The sequence below is a fragment of the Chlorocebus sabaeus genome, chromosome 4 (genome assembly GCF_047675955.1).
Source record: "Chlorocebus sabaeus isolate Y175 chromosome 4, mChlSab1.0.hap1, whole genome shotgun sequence".
NCBI lineage: Eukaryota > Metazoa > Chordata > Mammalia > Primates > Cercopithecidae > Chlorocebus > Chlorocebus sabaeus.
The window spans coordinates 21199684-21216363 of record NC_132907.1 but is presented as its reverse complement, the minus strand read 5'-3'; the positions used below and the strand labels follow the sequence as shown (position 1 = coordinate 21216363).

Here is a 16680-nt window from a genome sequence, read left to right as displayed (position 1 = left end):
ATTCAGTAGGGTTCCGTAATCCCTGGAGAGTTTGGAAATAATTCACTATAGTTGGAGAGAAAACCGAAGATAAAAATGAAGCAATTAATTCTAAAACAAAACATTATACCAGAAAGGAAATGTAATCGTAGTGTACATTCATGGCTTAGCTATATTAGTCATCATAAATGATTTAATCTGAAATTGAAATATCTATAACTAAATATTTACATACAGGGAGGACGAGGAAAGTGAAGAGAGAAGGAATAAGGTGGCATAAGGAGGCCAAGTCCTATTTATCTGTAATAAGTTAACAGATGTTTGAAATTAATAAATGTAGAAATAATGATATAAACATATTATTTAGAAAAAAATGGAAACAGAAGAAATAGACGACAGAGTTAGGGAGAGGGATTTAGAAGACTGTTTCTCACTATAGTCCTTGTAAAAATGATTTGGCTTTTTAAACCATAAACTTCTATGGATCTTATGAATTTGATAAACTAAACCTCAGATTTAAAAATATTTACAAATATGTTTTTGTGGACTAAATTCATGCTTCTGGCCTGAGGGGAACTTTATCCTATTACTTATTACAATAAGGGACAAAAAAGATTTTACAAACTCCTAAAGATGCTTAAATGCTATTTTAAAATACAAAACTAATTGCTGGCAGGAATATTCTTTGCCAAAATGTGGAAAACGAAGTACAATTGAGTTTGTAACTTTCCTCCTGCCCAATCACGCTTGAGGGGTGTCCTCTCAGTAGCCATGATTCTCTCCTGGAGCTTCAGGTGTGAATGAAAAACTAGAGAAATTGGGACTAAAGGAGTAGTGGGAAAATTGCTCATAGATGACAAGTTTCATTCAACTCAGCTCAGAATTGCTTTAGAATGCCTTCAATAATTTGAAAATATATACTCCTGTAAATAAAATGACTTCTAAAAGAAATCTCTATGCGCTCATTTGAATCACACAGAGGTTGTCTTAAATGCATGTTTACTGTCGGCTGCTTGTTTTCAGATGGTTTGCCATTTGTACTTGTTAAGGTTTATTTAAGGTATTAAAAATTGTATAAATTGATAAAAAAGAGTTTTGAAAATGTATAAGAACATTTTAGAAATAATTCATAAAGATAAATTATTAGAAAAAAGTTGCTACTAAATCAGGGGGAGGAAAGAAAAACCTAGAAGGATTCTGTAATCAGATTGTTCGGAAAGTTTTGTTAGGTTCATGCTTTACAGAAACTGTAACTGGAGATCACAGAAAATATATTGGGTGTAGTTTATATTAAAAAAAAAGATGAAAATTACAATCTTTGACCCCACATTCAATTTGGCTCCACATTAAAAACTAGCAAATTAATACATATTTATGTTTTAAGATACAATAATGTATTAGGTATGTATCATTCTCTGCAAATTAAATGACCGCTTACTGGTACCAAGCATGTTGGAGTTCATTAAATTTATCAGCCGACTTTAAAAAATGCTATAAAAATAAAAATTCTAGCATTTTAAGCCACATCAACATAAGCAACAAAATTGAAAGGGGTAAGAAAAAAAGAAAATGACAGGCCGGGCACGGTGGCTCACGCCTGTAATCCCAGCACTTTGGGAGGCTGAGGCGGGCGGATCACAAGGTCAGCAGATCGAGACCATCCTGGCTAACACAGTGAAACCCCGTATCTACTAAAAATACAAACAATTAGCCAGGCGTGGTGGCGGGCGCCTGTAGTCCCAGCTACTCCGGAGGCCGAGCTAGGAGACTGGTGGGGACCCAGGAGGTGGAGCTTGCAGTGAGCCTAGATCGCGCCACTGCACTCCAGCCTGGGCGACAGAGTGAGGCTCCGTCTCAAAAAAAAAAAAAAAAAAAGGAACTGACATTAAAAACAGTATTTACACATTAATATTTGACAGACAGACAGTATAGATTATTGCTTAAGAGTAAGAGGTCTAAATCAGATTGTCGAAGTCTGAATTCCAACTCAGTTACTAACTGTGTCCCTAAGGAAGCTGCATACTTTCTAAGCCTCAATTTCTTCATTGATAAAATGGAGAAAGCAGTACTAACTCCCTAATGACACCCTTTCACTTTCTATTCGAATGAAGAGGAAAGTTAGAAGAGAAACTTTACTAAAGGTCTTTACCAAATAGCTTTAAAATTCAATGAAAACTATTTCCCCTCAATTATTCCAATTGGAGTTAGAAAAAGCATAAAATGCCACCTACTGTTCAACTTTATGAACTGCAATATGCTTGCTTGTATAACTGTCTAGCCTTTTTTGAAAAATGGTTTCCACCATGAAATTCTGATATTGTTTTTAACATACTGAGGATGTCTGCATTAAAGAAAATCATTTTAAATATGAAGATATTACTTTATTAGCGTTGTAATCTTCCTTTCTCCAGTTATTTGTTTGCCAGTTCTCTGTACTTTCTACACCTAGCTCTTTTTAGCTACTGGAAATACCAAGAAAAATTGAAACAAATTTTGAATGTTCATAGGAAGCCTCTGTCATTAAAATGAAAAGAAAGATAACCAAGCCAGGATTGCAAATCTCTCTCTTCTTTTCCTATTCCCAACAATGACAGTTTCACAGTAAGGTAGTCAACTACTTACTGGATTTATTCCTACTTTTGTTATTAAGTTTCTTTTAAAAACAAAAACACATATTTGAGGTGAATCTGAGTATTTTAATTACATAAAGAAGGAAGAAAACTAAGATTATACTTAGAGAGAGATTTAATTGTGATTCTCTTTTTCTCCCTGGCCCTAACGGCCACTTACTTATATGACTGAAATGGAGTGTGTACCTGTTTTTGAAGAAGTGGATATAGTGGGGTGGGGCAGATGGGAAAGGGCTGTCTACAGATTATGGTTTTCAGGTTTCAACGACTTCAACACTATCTCCAACGACCAGATTATTCAAAAAGTTAGCAATAAAAAGGGTGCTAAGCAAACTCATTCATTCAGTTCTTCCCATACATATTCAGGTTTACATATAAATGCAGATGTACCCATGAAGTCACATTATAGGAAGAGAATTTTGAAAAATCTAGCTCTGCATGTGTTAACTGCATATGCAAGATGAATGAGAAACCAGAACATAAAGACAGTGAATGAGTGTTTAAATGAGGTCATCTGTGCAGGATCACACTTCAAAATGTGTAATCATGGAAAACAAACACAGCTGAAAAATATGTCAGATTTGAATTTTGGTGTTTTATTTATTTATTTTTTTTGAGACTGAGTCTTGCTCCATCACCCAGGCTGGAGTGCAGTGGCACGATATTGGTTCACTGCAACCTCTGCCTCCAGGGTTCAAGTGATTCTTCCACCTCAGCCTCCCGATTACAGGCACAGGCTACCAAGCCCAGCTAATTTTTTTGTATTTTTGTAGCGACAGGGTTTCACCATATTGGCCAGGACGGCCTCAATCTCCTGACCTCATGATTCACATACCTCGGCCTCCCAGGGTGTTGGGATTACAGGCGTGAGCCACTACGCTCGGCCAGTGTCTTATTTCTAAGTCAAAGCTCCCCCACACAAATTTCTCTTAGCCATGTGCTATTCTTCAACCTCTGTGTGTCAATATTTGGTAAATAACTGATCTCAATGTATTCTCTGCCAAAGTTAGTAGCTCTCGAAATGTAAAAATTCAAATCTGGTAGAATACTAAAGGTGACCACTTGTCTATCTCAATACCTCCTTTAGCTACAGACAGCCGTCCAGAGCAATGGCTCCTTCTAATGGCCAGCCAAGGGAGCTTTAAGACCTAAAACTTACTCTCCCTCTTCTTGCCTCTTATGTAAGTGGTTAGGAGTTGGGGAGAAGAGGAAGACACGCAAATCAGAATCATCTCGGGAGCTTTGTAAAACTATACATGCCTTTATGCCCGAACCATACCACAGCGGGAGAGAAGTTAACAGTGTTTTGTTTTGTTTTTTGAGACAGTCTCACTCTGTCGCCCAGGCTGGAGTGCAGTGGCATGATCTTGGCTCACTGCAACCTCTGCCTCCCTGGCTCAAGCAATTCTATGCCTCAGCCGCCCAAGTAGCTGGGATTATAGACGCCCACCACCATGCCTGTCTAATTTTTTGTATTTTTAGTACAGACAGGATTTCATCATCTTGGGAAGGCTGGTCTTGAACTCCTGACCTCGTGATCCACCCTCCTTGGCCTCCCAAAGTGTTGGGATTACAGGCGTGAGCCACTGTGCCTGGCTGTTTAAAAATACATACATACATACGTACGTACATAAATAACTGATCTCTGCTAGCTCTGCACACGTGAGTCTGATAAGCGTGGCTTGCATCTGTACTCCGCCCTTTCTTGAGAAACATGGTTTGTAGAATACAAGTTTAAAAACAGGAGGCTAAGGAGTTACAGCCACGATGTGCTTCATCTGAAACTCCAGTTAAAAAAAAATTTTTTAGAGACAGGGTCTCGCTCGTTGCCCAGGCTGGAGTGCAGTGGTGCAGCCATAACTCATAGTAACCTTGAACTCTTGGGCTCAAGCGATCCTCTTGCCTCAGCCTCCTGAGCAGCTGGGAGTACAAGTGCACAGCACTATGCCTACTTTTCTACCTTTTTGTAAAGATGAGGTCTCGCTATATTGCCCAGTCTGGTCTCAAACTTCTGGCCTCAAGCAAACCTTTCACCTTAGCCTCTCAAAGTACTGGGATTACAGGTGTGAGCCAACATGCCCAGCCTCTTACCATATTAACAGCTTGATCAATTTCACTTCAGGCAAGTTCTCACACAAATCTTCCATCCCCATTTAACACTATCCTCTTGGCACTTCTCTAATAGTAGCTGACTGATTCTAGGTACACTGTTCCTATCTCCATTCCAATTCCAAATTCCAAATTAAAACTCAATCAAGATGGAGTTACTACAGAGCAGTGTTAGTGATACATCTGCATTTAGAAAAAAGGAAAGCTGTTCGCTGAATAGAAAATATAAAATTAAACATACATTAACCTCCCAGACCTTTGAAAACACCCACTAGTGTTCTTCAAACGTAAAGTCTGTCATCAACTCTTTCTCAAATCTACTTTTCCTACATAATTTTTGAAAAATATAAAAAAGTTCTTTGTCTTAATTATCACTACTATGACAGCACTTTCAGGTATTTTCATTACAATGTAATGTTCTAGTCACTTTGTGTATTAAATATTTTCAGTGACTTTGCCTAAATACCACACAGATTTTTTTTTCCTCTTGCCCAGGCTGGAGTGCAGTGGTGCGATCTTGGCCCACCACAAGCTCTGCCTACAGGGTTCATGCCACTCTCCTGCCTCAGCCTCCCGAGTAGCTGGCACTACAGGCACCCGCCACCACACCCAGCTAATTGTTTGTATTGTTAGTAGAGACAGGGTTTCACCGTGTTAGCCAGGATGGTCTCGATCTCCTGACCTTGTGATCCGCCCTCCTTGGCCTCCCAAAGTGCTGGGATTACAGGCGTGAGCCACTGCATCTGGCCGCCCTTTTGATAAGGTGGGACCTCTATAAACTGTACTAACCGTTTCTTCTGATGCAGCAGTAGCTGCAGATCCTGCACCAAGAACAGAAACAGGAACATGAGCAGAAGATGTGGAAGCAGCCCTGGTAGAAGTCATTGAAGCAGCAGAGGGAATGGCAGTCGCACTGGCTCCTCCGACTGCAGCTGACGGGGATGGCAGCAGTGGTGATGCAACCGGTAAGGGCATCGGAGGAGCTGAAGGATCCAAATGAGCAGAATGTTCTTTTCCTTGAACACCAGGACCATACTCTTCCTTTTTATTATTCGTGGAGTCTATCCCTGTAAGTCACAAATTAATTCCATTCAAATTCTTCCAGGTTAGGACTACTATTATCTTCCAAACAAGGAAAACACATACTGGCTAAAGTTTGGTCCTAACAAAAATTTAGATGTTTGTTTATAGTATATTCGATACAATGCTCAGTTAATACAGTTTGTCAGCATTAACCACTAAAAACTTCAGACTACTTCCTTCCACATGCGAAAGCGAATGGATCATTCGCTCTTATATAAAAGATGAAAATAAATTATGTACTCAGTTGGTACCTTAACTAAGTAGAGTATATTGCCATCACAACTCTCACAAAAATGTGATCACAGTGAGCCCAGAGATCTAGGTTCCTTTATATTAGTTCATATAAATATCCTGATAAATGGCCGAAATGACCTGGAATCCATCTTTAGAATCACTTTCTGATATCACTATACTCCCTAATTTTCATGTATTGCGTCTATCCTAACAATTTATTTTTGTCCTTGAGTTGTCAGAAAACAAATCAATAAAACTAAAATCTTCACTTTTTACATTGTAAAAGAAATAGGTTCTTGCAGATAAATTATATAAATCATAAATCAACAGCATATTTGTGCACCTAACTGATTTGTAGTGACACCCCAATCAGTAACCTTGCCTCAAAACTGAACCTTAATCTTGATCTAAGGAGCCAATAATGTCAAATTCCAGAGGCTAGTACAAAGGGTTTCTTCCAATATTAGATGTTTTCTCTCCAGTATTATAATTCGGTTAGTTTCTGCTTAAGACTGTATCTGTGTGGTACCAAACAGTGTGGTGAGGGTTTAGAAATTCAGTCAATGAGCTGTTTCAGAACATCTGAACAGAGCACATTATGTAAGTCCTATGTTTAAATGGTTTCTACGCAGTTCACTTTCCATCCAGAAGTTTTTGGGCCTCTGCATAAGTCCTTTCCTTAGACTACCTGTATAGAAAATTTGTAGAGTATTAGTTACCTTATTTAAGAAGTTTAACAATGATTATAGTGCCTACCTAGATCGTTTGAACTCCTCTGATGAAAGGGACTAATTCAATATAAAACACTGCTAATTTGAAAACAAAACACACACTGAGTTTTAACATGTTTTGGTAGAGATTCTGAGTGTCCGCCTTTAGATGGTGGCAAACATTACGAGACGTAGAAACATTACGAGATGTAGAAAGAGTGTGAAGGTCAGGGAAGAGAGGCAGGTGACCACCTCTTGCTAATATAGGCTGATTTATGCAGTTCCTGTTTATCAGACAACTTTTAAGTTTAATAATTAATCTCATTTTAACTGGAATAAATTTTTCAGTTGTCAAGTATTTTTTTTACTGTGCCTAAAATTGCTTTTAAAATTGGCAGATATAATTTTAAGGACTTCTTGTCATGTTCTAACTTCTTCATAAAAACCTCTAATTTGGAAGATTTAAGATACTGTACAACATGAGAGGCACTGCAAATTACAGACAGCAAAGAATATGTACAAATAAAAAACCAAATATTTATTTTGCTCTAACAAGACAGGTGCATTAGGAACTTTGCATTATTAAAAACTGCATTATAAAGAACTTTTTTTTTTTGAGATGGAGTCTTGCTCTGTCACCCAGGCTGCAGTGCACTGGTGGGATCTCGGCTCACTGTAACCCTGCCTCGTGGGTTCATGCCATTCTCCTGCCTCAGCCTCCCGAGTAGCTGGGACTACAGGCGTCCACCACCACGTCCGGCTAATTTTTTGTATTTTTAGTAGAGACGGGGTTTCACCATGTTAGACAGGATGGTCTCGATCTCCTGACCTTGTGATCCACCCGCCTTGGCCTCCCAAAGTCTGGGATTACAGGTGTCAGCCATGACACCCGGCCTATAAAAAACAATTGTTTTAATAGAAGAGGGCCAGAAGTAATTTTTTTCTTATGAGAATTAAAAAAAAAAGGTGTCATTAAAATGTCATAAAACCTAAATATCACAAAGCAGATCCACTGAATTATACTGAACTTTTTTGCCTTTGGTAGCTCTACCAATATTATTGCTAATGCATGTTTTACTATTCTTGTCATCTTTCTCATCCATTGTTTTTAAAATAATAGGAGCAAAACAAATCATGTTGTATAATCAGCAGAAAATATTTTCTTCAAATCCTCTTAGGGATATTGGCCTTTAGGAGACACAGTTGTATTTCAATTTAAATTTTAAGATGGTAAATTTATTAAGGTGGGAAACACTCCTAAATCAATTCAAAATCTTTTAAAGTAGGTTACAAGAAACAGGTTTCTTGTAAATTTAATGTAAGAAGTTCTAATAGGAATTTGTCACTTTACTTGTGAAACCCATATTTCTTCCAAGTAAACAATTAAATTTCTCAATTTGCGACATACAACTTGTTAATACTTAGAACTGAAACAGACTATTCTATCATTGAAGGTGGTGAGTTTGTTTTCAACATTGATACTCAAATAAAAGACCATTTATTGGAAAAATCAAGTACTCACCTAGATATTACCAAGATAAACTATTCAGCCTTGAATAGATTCTATGATTCTCAGTTTCTAAATTAAATATGGACCACAAACCACAACCACTTCAGACAGAAAGCAATTTGCCTAAACTTACTCCTATCCACAATATGCATGCTTTAAATAATAAATGTTTGTTGATGCTTTAAAATAAGGGCATCACAAGCACAGAGAAGTTATTCATTGGATTGAAATCATGTTAATGATTTACAAAATCTTGAGAGGTTGACTTGAATTAAAACTATAATAATTATATCATGACTATCATCTTACACATTAAAGTGCATTTTGTCTTTTAAAGTGCTTTCAGATGTTTTACTGCATCCCACAAGAAGCCCCTAGGAAGCAGGTAAGGAAGGTTTATGTTATCTCCTTTGCTCAGAGAAGAAATCTAAGGCCCAATGAGGAAAACAGGCCCCTGAGTAAATTGGTGGCAAAGGAGTCCAGTTATGGGCTTTTCTACGCCATGCTGACAAATCTACTACACAAACCACTCCTATATCAAACAATATGTGGATTTAAAAAAAACAAAATTACTTCTCTAGATAGGCCTATATTTACATTTGCTGCAATGAGCTTAGTTGAGGCCTTTCTTAAACTGGAAAATTAGGAATTTTTAAAATGAGAAACCATGACTAGATAACTACTTACCAAAATAGTCCAAGATACTGGGCTACTTAAGAAAAGACAAAATTATAAATTTTGTACTTAAAAGGGCATTAAAATTCTTAGTTAAAAGAGATTTAAAATGTTATACATTAAAATATTAAACATTTAGCTTAAATACTTAGGAGTGACAGTTTACTTGATCAGATCTAAGATACTATAAGTAAACATGACTGAGCTCATTTTCATGGCAGATTTAAGGCTGGATATGACACTACTGAATTAACAATAGCTGCACCTCGATGAAACATACCTACTGCAGATTATTAATACTGTAGACCATATCAATCACCAAAATCTCAAATCCTTTTCTGAAAGTAGGCAGAGAATCTTCAATGAAATACTAACCTGTATCATTTCTGTTTTGAAATATAGTCATGGCTTCAAGATTTAATGCACATACACCCCTCATGAAAGCTTTTTTCATGGAATCTTCAAAGTGCTCTTTTTCATGTTGCATTCTTTGAATTTCAGCTTTTGCATTTTCCAAAGCTCCAGATAACTAAAATAAGAATGTTTAAAAAACAAAACAATTTGAGATACTAGGAAGAATACTGTCAAAAAAATAGATATATACTCTGAAATCATTCTCATGTGAAATATTAAAAAGTTTGCCACTTACCTCTTCTGCTAAGTGCAATTTATTTTAAAAGGTACATATTACCTCTATTATCTTCATCAACAAATTGCTTTCATTCCTAACCTTAAAATCAAGGCTCAAACAAGGGGAATTTTATCCAGTCCTATTGAAGATTGCTGATGTATTTTCATTTTACAAAAAGATATGCCATTTTTTACTGTAAAACTTATGTAGGATGTTAAACAAAATACATTAAGAGCCACAGATAGCCCTTTCAGGAAAAAAAACAAAAAACAAACAAAAAAAAAACACACAAAAAACTACATGCCTGCAATATTAACAGAATTTTTATAAAATAAATGTTACCTTCAGTATTTGAAGTGCGGAGTGACCCTACATACAACACACTTTCCCATAGGCCAAACCTCAAGGGACTGCATTTTTTGCAGGTCATATTGAATTGCAGAAAAGTATCTGTATTATGGATTTATTTTTAATCTTAAGAATTTAATGCTGTAATGATGAGCCATTTTTTCATTTTAATATTTAACTTCAAGAGGCCTATTGCATTCTTTAGAATGGTTTTTATTTCATTTGAATTCCAAATGTTTTCCCATGAAAACAATGTTAATTTTATAATTAAAAGTCAATGGGAAAAAATAATTTCAATTTCTTGTTATTCTTTTTTGAGACGGATTTTTGCTCTCAATGCCCAGGCTGGAGTAGAATGGCATGACCTCGGCTCACTGCAACTTCTGCCTCCCAGGTTCAAGCGATTCCCCTGCCTCAGCCTCTGGAGTAGCTGGGATTATAGGCATGTACCACCACATCCAGCTAATTTTTCTTTTTTTTTTAGTAGAGATGGGGTTTCATCATGTTGACCAGGCTGGTCTCAAACTCCTGACTCAGGTGATCTGCCCGCCTCAGCCTCCCAAAGTGCCAGGGCTACAGGCATGAGCCACCGCGCCCAACCAATAATTTCAATTTCTATACAACTACTTATATCAACCATGTAAGAATATGCAATAAACATTAAATTAACACAAGAATAAACATTTTCATTTTTTTGTCTTCATTCTTGATTAAAGATCAAAAGAAGAAGTCTATTAATGAATAGTGAGTCTACCCACCTTTTTACTGTATTAGAAGAAAGTGAAAAGCAGGAAAAAAATGCTTACCATAGCAACTTTGGCTTCATAATCATTGGAGATCTGGACACAAACTTCTTCAGCTCTTGCTTGACAAGCTCTTTCCACCACATCTTTCCACTGCTTTTGGACTATGGAATGCCAGCCTTTCCAGACTTTCTTCAGTAAAGTTCTCTGGTAGTACTGGTCAGCTAGTTTACCTTCATAAACCTAAATGAAAGTAAAATATAACTTCAAAAACAGTTGGCTGATAAATATATTGGTAGTATTAATAAACATAATATGGTGGTAAGTGTACACACATTATTTAATCCTGTGTAATCATACTATTCTGATCTTGCACATAGGAGAACAGGTTTAGAGAGGTTAAGTAACCTGTGGAGGTCACACAAAGAGGATGAGTAAAGCCAGACTTGCCTGACTCCAGAGACTGAGTTCTATCCATTACATCATTGCTTTGCGCAACTAATCAAGTTAGAGAAAAAGAATACAATCAAATGAAAGAAAATGAGCAAATTACCACTTGCCATCTTACTTATGAATTTAGCAGGACCAGGAGAATAACACAGTGGCTAGAAGGAAGGAAAAGGTGATGGCTCTGGCTTTAGATGACACTGCTTTCTCTTCGGTTTGATGGCCACCACAAGCAAGATTAATGTATAAACCTTGCCATCATATATGGTGCTAATCCAAATAAGAACATATGCCATTTTTCTTTCATCAATGAATTTAAATTCTTTTGAAGAAGTAGTTCCAATTCTCAATTTCTTAAGTTTGAAAAACTATCCAAAAAGTGACAGTAGCCTCAACTATTCTGGCTAACATTTAAAAATAAATATGCATTCTCATTATTTTACTTGACAAGTTTCAAAATAGAGTATAAATATTCATTTTAACCAGCTTACTTAATGTAGATTTAATCTATTGGGATTAATTAAAAAAAAGAAAAAAGAAAAAAACCAGAAAGTATACTTAAAGGAGAAATCTTATTCCAGGTTAAAGTAGGTTGAGCATCCCTAATCCAAAAATCTGAAACTTTCTGAGTGCCAGTATGACACAAGTGAAAAATTCCACATGGAAGTACTTAACACAAACTTTGTTTCATGCACAAAATTATTAAAAATATTGTATACAATTACCTTAAGCTATATGTAGAAGGTGAAAAAATATGAAACATAAATGAATTTTGTGTATAAGGTGTGATATGAAACATAATCTAAAATCCACAATTCTCCTGGCACCAAACATTTTGGATAAAGGATACTCAACCTATACTAGCTTTTTCCTAAAACACTAATCTCTTGGAAACTAAATACACAGAGATTACTCCATAGCTCACAGGAATATACACGGAAAACATACATACATACATATAAAAAATATATATATTCATCTCCTATACTCATGTGTCTCTAAACTCTGTCATCTCGTGGGATATACTCTCATACTTTTCCACTTCTGATACAACAATTTATTATTGTCTTTCAGTTCACTATTTACTAATATACCAACTCAGTTCTTACTTAAAGGATGTTCAAGTTTAAACGATATACTACAAGCTAAGGATAACTTTAAAAAAGCTATACAGGTATGGCTTTCTCTGACTCTCACTCTAACGCAAGTCTATATAACAAACATTTATATTGTGATTTAATGTATATAGTAAAGCCTCTTTATGAATAAGTTGTATTCAGGCATTTTAAAAGTAGAAACAATATAGGAAGCATTTAATATATTAAAGGTAATTTCTTTCTCCAAAAACCTCATCTGAGGGGTTCTATTACTAGGGCATTTACAATTTAGGAACAATCCTTATTAACCCACTATGAAGCAGGAAATGATGTATCTATTGTAATATATATTATATGTCTATAAGACCTAAAATGTATTTTTTCCAAACTACATCAAAATCAAATTCCTTTGAAATAAGAGGAACATTAAATCACAAATTCATTTTGACTTATTAGAAAACAACTGTAGTAAGTGATCCTGAGCGCTTCTGAATTCAGAAGTCTAACATCCATCAGCTGTCTTCAGCTTTGACACTTACGTCCTGTCTGGCTCTGACATGGCCGATTCGCCAGTGGAAGAATGTTCTCATCAACTCTATCTTTTCCTTTTGCTTGCCTATGGCATGAGATAAGCTAGAAATCACCTGTGAAAACAGCAATTAACCCAATTATTGTGATATTACAATAACAGCAGTTGGTAAAGTGATTTTCTCAAACATCAAAAAATGCTAGCGAGGATAGGTATGGATCACTACTATATTCATTCAGTTAACCTTACTATTATCTTTAAAAAGACAATAAAAATTCCTTACATGAATATACTAGATATCAACTAATGAAAGGGAACAAAAGAAAGAAATCTTCATTATGTGTATAGGGTATAAAGAGTTTATGTATATGCAAATTAGCTACTGACATTCAATTCAGGTAAACAATTATACATTTGAAAGTTCTTCTATATACACCATGTCTTCATTCGCTAGATTTGAGGGCAGGGGCCAGAATATTTAGATCTTTAAATATCTTTCTGGTCCCTACTACTACCTTGGATATAGAAATTCCTCAAAAACTGTCCAATGATTTTCTGGATTAAACAAACCTATAAAAGCAAATAATAGTTATATTATTTGCTTATTAGTTATATGTTATATACATAACTATTAATAACATGTTATACATGTAACTATTAATAACGTTATATATAACATGTTATATATGTTATTAATATGTTACATGTAGATGTACTTCTTCAGTGATATTACTCTTGTTCTTAAAAAAATTCAGAAGGCTTTAAAATTCTAATATAATATTCTCTCTTATAAAATAACTGAATAACTGAAATAAATTTCTAAAAATAGTCACATTAGAAAGAGATTTTGTAAATTGGGCACATTTACCAAGAGATATTTATACCTGTTCTTTAAATAATTTCCAAAGAGGAAAAGGGTATACATTCTAAGATACTGGAAATATTCTATGTGTTAAGATGAATGGTAGAACCTGTCTATCCACTTTACTCATTCTCATAAACTGAACATATGATATCTATATTCTTTGTGATACTTCAAAATAAAAAAATTAAACTTAAAATATTTCAAAACCATAGAACAGAATTTTGAGTATAACAAAGAAAATGACTGACATTAAAATCCATTGTTTCAAAAAAAGCAAACTCTATAAAACGTTCAATTTTATACGAAATCAAGATATGTTTAAAAAAATTATAATCTTTAATACATGAAAACACTTAAGTGCTGCTTCTGCAGACAAGCAGCTGAGGTGTCTGCCCAAGTTCTCCTCTTCTGAACACCACCACTCTCCTATCCATAAGTGGATGCCTATCTGGACATTCACTTACAGCAGGGCACAGATTTGTTGCCCATCTGCTTTGTTCCAGGTACTGTATCAGGAGGCAAAAAGTTAGCACAGATTTGAATTACCCTCAAATTCTTAAGAAGCTAAAGGAAAGTGAAATAAAAGATGTTTTCTGTGTTTATCAATAAAATGAAGAAAGACTTCATTAATGAAAACAGACCCATCACTGATAGAATTTGAGATGCTTAAACCCAGGCTTGGTGGTATGCACCTGCAGTCCCTGGCAGGGGCTGAGGCAGGAGGATCACTTGAGCCCAGGAGTTTGAGGTTGCAGTGAGCTACCATCATGCCTATGAATAGCCACTGTTCTCCAGTCTGGGCAACATAGCAAGACCCCGTTTCAAAAAGAGAGAGAGAAAAAAAGAATTTCAGATGCTTAAAATGACCCCTAAAAGGATGGTTTAAAATGTAGATAATGCTGATTCCTTCATGTTCTCTTAAGGTTAGGAAGAAAGGATTAGAAAGAAAAAAACTAGCCTACTTACATTTAGCACATACTCTTTTAAAAAAAAATTTAAATTGACAAATCATAATAGTTTTATATATTTATGGGCTACAAGGTGATGTTTTAATATGGTTTACAAAGCAAACACTCTTAAAACATCAAGAACATCAAGAACACTGAAGTCAATGGTGAGGGTAAAATGACATTACGCTGACATGTTTAACAGGAAGAATAAATCAGATGGCCACGACTTTTTCTGTCAGTTTCTGATAGAAACTATCTTGTATGAGGTAATCATTTCTTAGAATTTATTATTTAGCAAGACATTTACTGAATCTCAATAAAAAAAAATATAAAAAAGAAGACCTCATCTTTTCTCCCAATGGAGATTTCAAAGGTTTTTTGCAGCTCCTTCAAGTCATTGATCTGATTACACAGTTGTTTTAAATGTGCTGCATGTTTTTCTTTCTCTTTTCTCATTTCCATTCGATGCCAGTCAATAAAATTAAGTCTCCATTTACTTAGCTCAGATATGATGTTTGTCTGAAAAATTAATATAGTGACAATTAAGTAGTTTGTTCATTAACGTCACTTCTTAAAACTACACTGAAATTAAGAAACATTAAAAAAATCAGAACAAGCAATCAACATAAAAGCCATTAAAACAATTGGAACACACTAATGAAAAACATGTAAGTTCAACAGTTACAGGTCTGTGCAGTTCACAGTCATCATACTAGGGAAGCTAATTTTTTCCTATTTTAAGTAATTTTGTACGAAATCTTGTTGTCATTTCAAAAAAATTTCAGGCCTCATTCACTATGTTCCTTTGTTTATTCAAGGATTAAATGTCCATATGAAGATGGATCAGGAATAAAGGGAAACACAGAACAATGGCATAGGCTAAGCCATATTGACTCAGAAGTTATTTAGAAATGGGTGATGGAGGAAACCATGGATACTTTTTTCCCCAAGTCATTTATCACAGATTATTATCTGTATAATGGACTGCTAAGTTCTGCCACCCTACTGACTGGCATAAATAAAAAGACCAAGTAATAATTTGTTATAAAAAAAACTGGACAACATATTAACTAAACACAATTTAAATGATTGGTGGTACAATACTCCAACTGACTTACATTATAATAAAGTATGAAACCCATTCCAGGGGGAAAATGGTAAAACTACGCTGAAGAATTATTTCTAGAATTTAAGGTTCCAAATGAGGGAAAAATATAAATGCCACAGAACTCATATGGCCATAATTTCTCTATATATGTGAATATGCAACTTAGTTTCCTCAAATTATATGTTTCAGAAAAACTGTCATTTTCTCCAGTTTTTTAATAATAGCAAAAAAAACACAAAAAACTAAAAAACAAAAAGCAAACAAAAAACCCACTTGCCATTTCTGCAATACTTCCTTTTACTTAAAGGCCAGTAGTATCAAAATAAAAATCAACTTTTACAGATTTATCACTTCTACATCACGGTTGCTATAGGAATGCTATAAAATGAATATCCATTGCTAAAATTGGATCTTTTGTATCACATAAAAGGAGACATTTCCATTAGTCCTAACTATGAGATGGTAAAGGCTCAGTATGTCTCAGTTACACACAGGCTGACCATTCGAAGTATCTGCGAAATTCTGTGGAGCATGTAGAACCATTCCAGCAACCACTTAAAACCTGGCAACTCAAAGTACAGTTTCTGAAGCAGTAGCATCACCTGGGAACTTCACAGAAATGAGAACACATGGACACAGGGAGGGGAACATCACATACCGGGGCCTGTCAGGGGATGGGGGGCAAGGGGAGGAGAGCATTAGGACAAATACCTAATGCATGCGGGGCTTAAAACCTAGATGGCTGGTTGATAGGTGCAGCAAACCACAATGGCACATGTATACCTATGTAACAAACCTGCATGTTCAGCACATGTATCCCAGAACTTAAAGTAAAATCAAACAAACAAACAAACAAACAAAGAGTCAAAAAAAAAAAAAAAAAAAAAAAAAAAAAAGAATCTACCACATATGAAGCTGCAGCTTAACAGGCTTCCCCTATGATTCATAAATACATTAAAGATTGAGAAGCAAGACTTAAGACACTGAACTGATCTCAGGAAACAAAAGATTTTTAAAAAGTTTAACTCAAAA

At 35.3% G+C, this 16680-nt stretch overlaps 1 protein-coding gene across 2 annotated transcripts in view; it reads right to left on the bottom strand.

Moving 5' to 3' along the window:
• Window positions 1-16680, bottom strand: part of POC5 (POC5 centriolar protein) — a 38867-nt gene that overhangs the window by 8131 nt on the left and 14056 nt on the right. For both annotated transcript variants that reach the window (XM_007975733.3, XM_007975740.3), the window contains 5 exons: window positions 14883-15059; window positions 12736-12840; window positions 10716-10895; window positions 9306-9459; window positions 5508-5785 (listed from right to left, as the gene is read on the bottom strand). In XM_007975733.3, the coding sequence (XP_007973924.3) occupies window positions 5508-5785; window positions 9306-9459; window positions 10716-10895; window positions 12736-12840; window positions 14883-15059 (894 nt within the window). The remainder of the gene's footprint in view (window positions 1-5507; window positions 5786-9305; window positions 9460-10715; window positions 10896-12735; window positions 12841-14882; window positions 15060-16680) is intronic.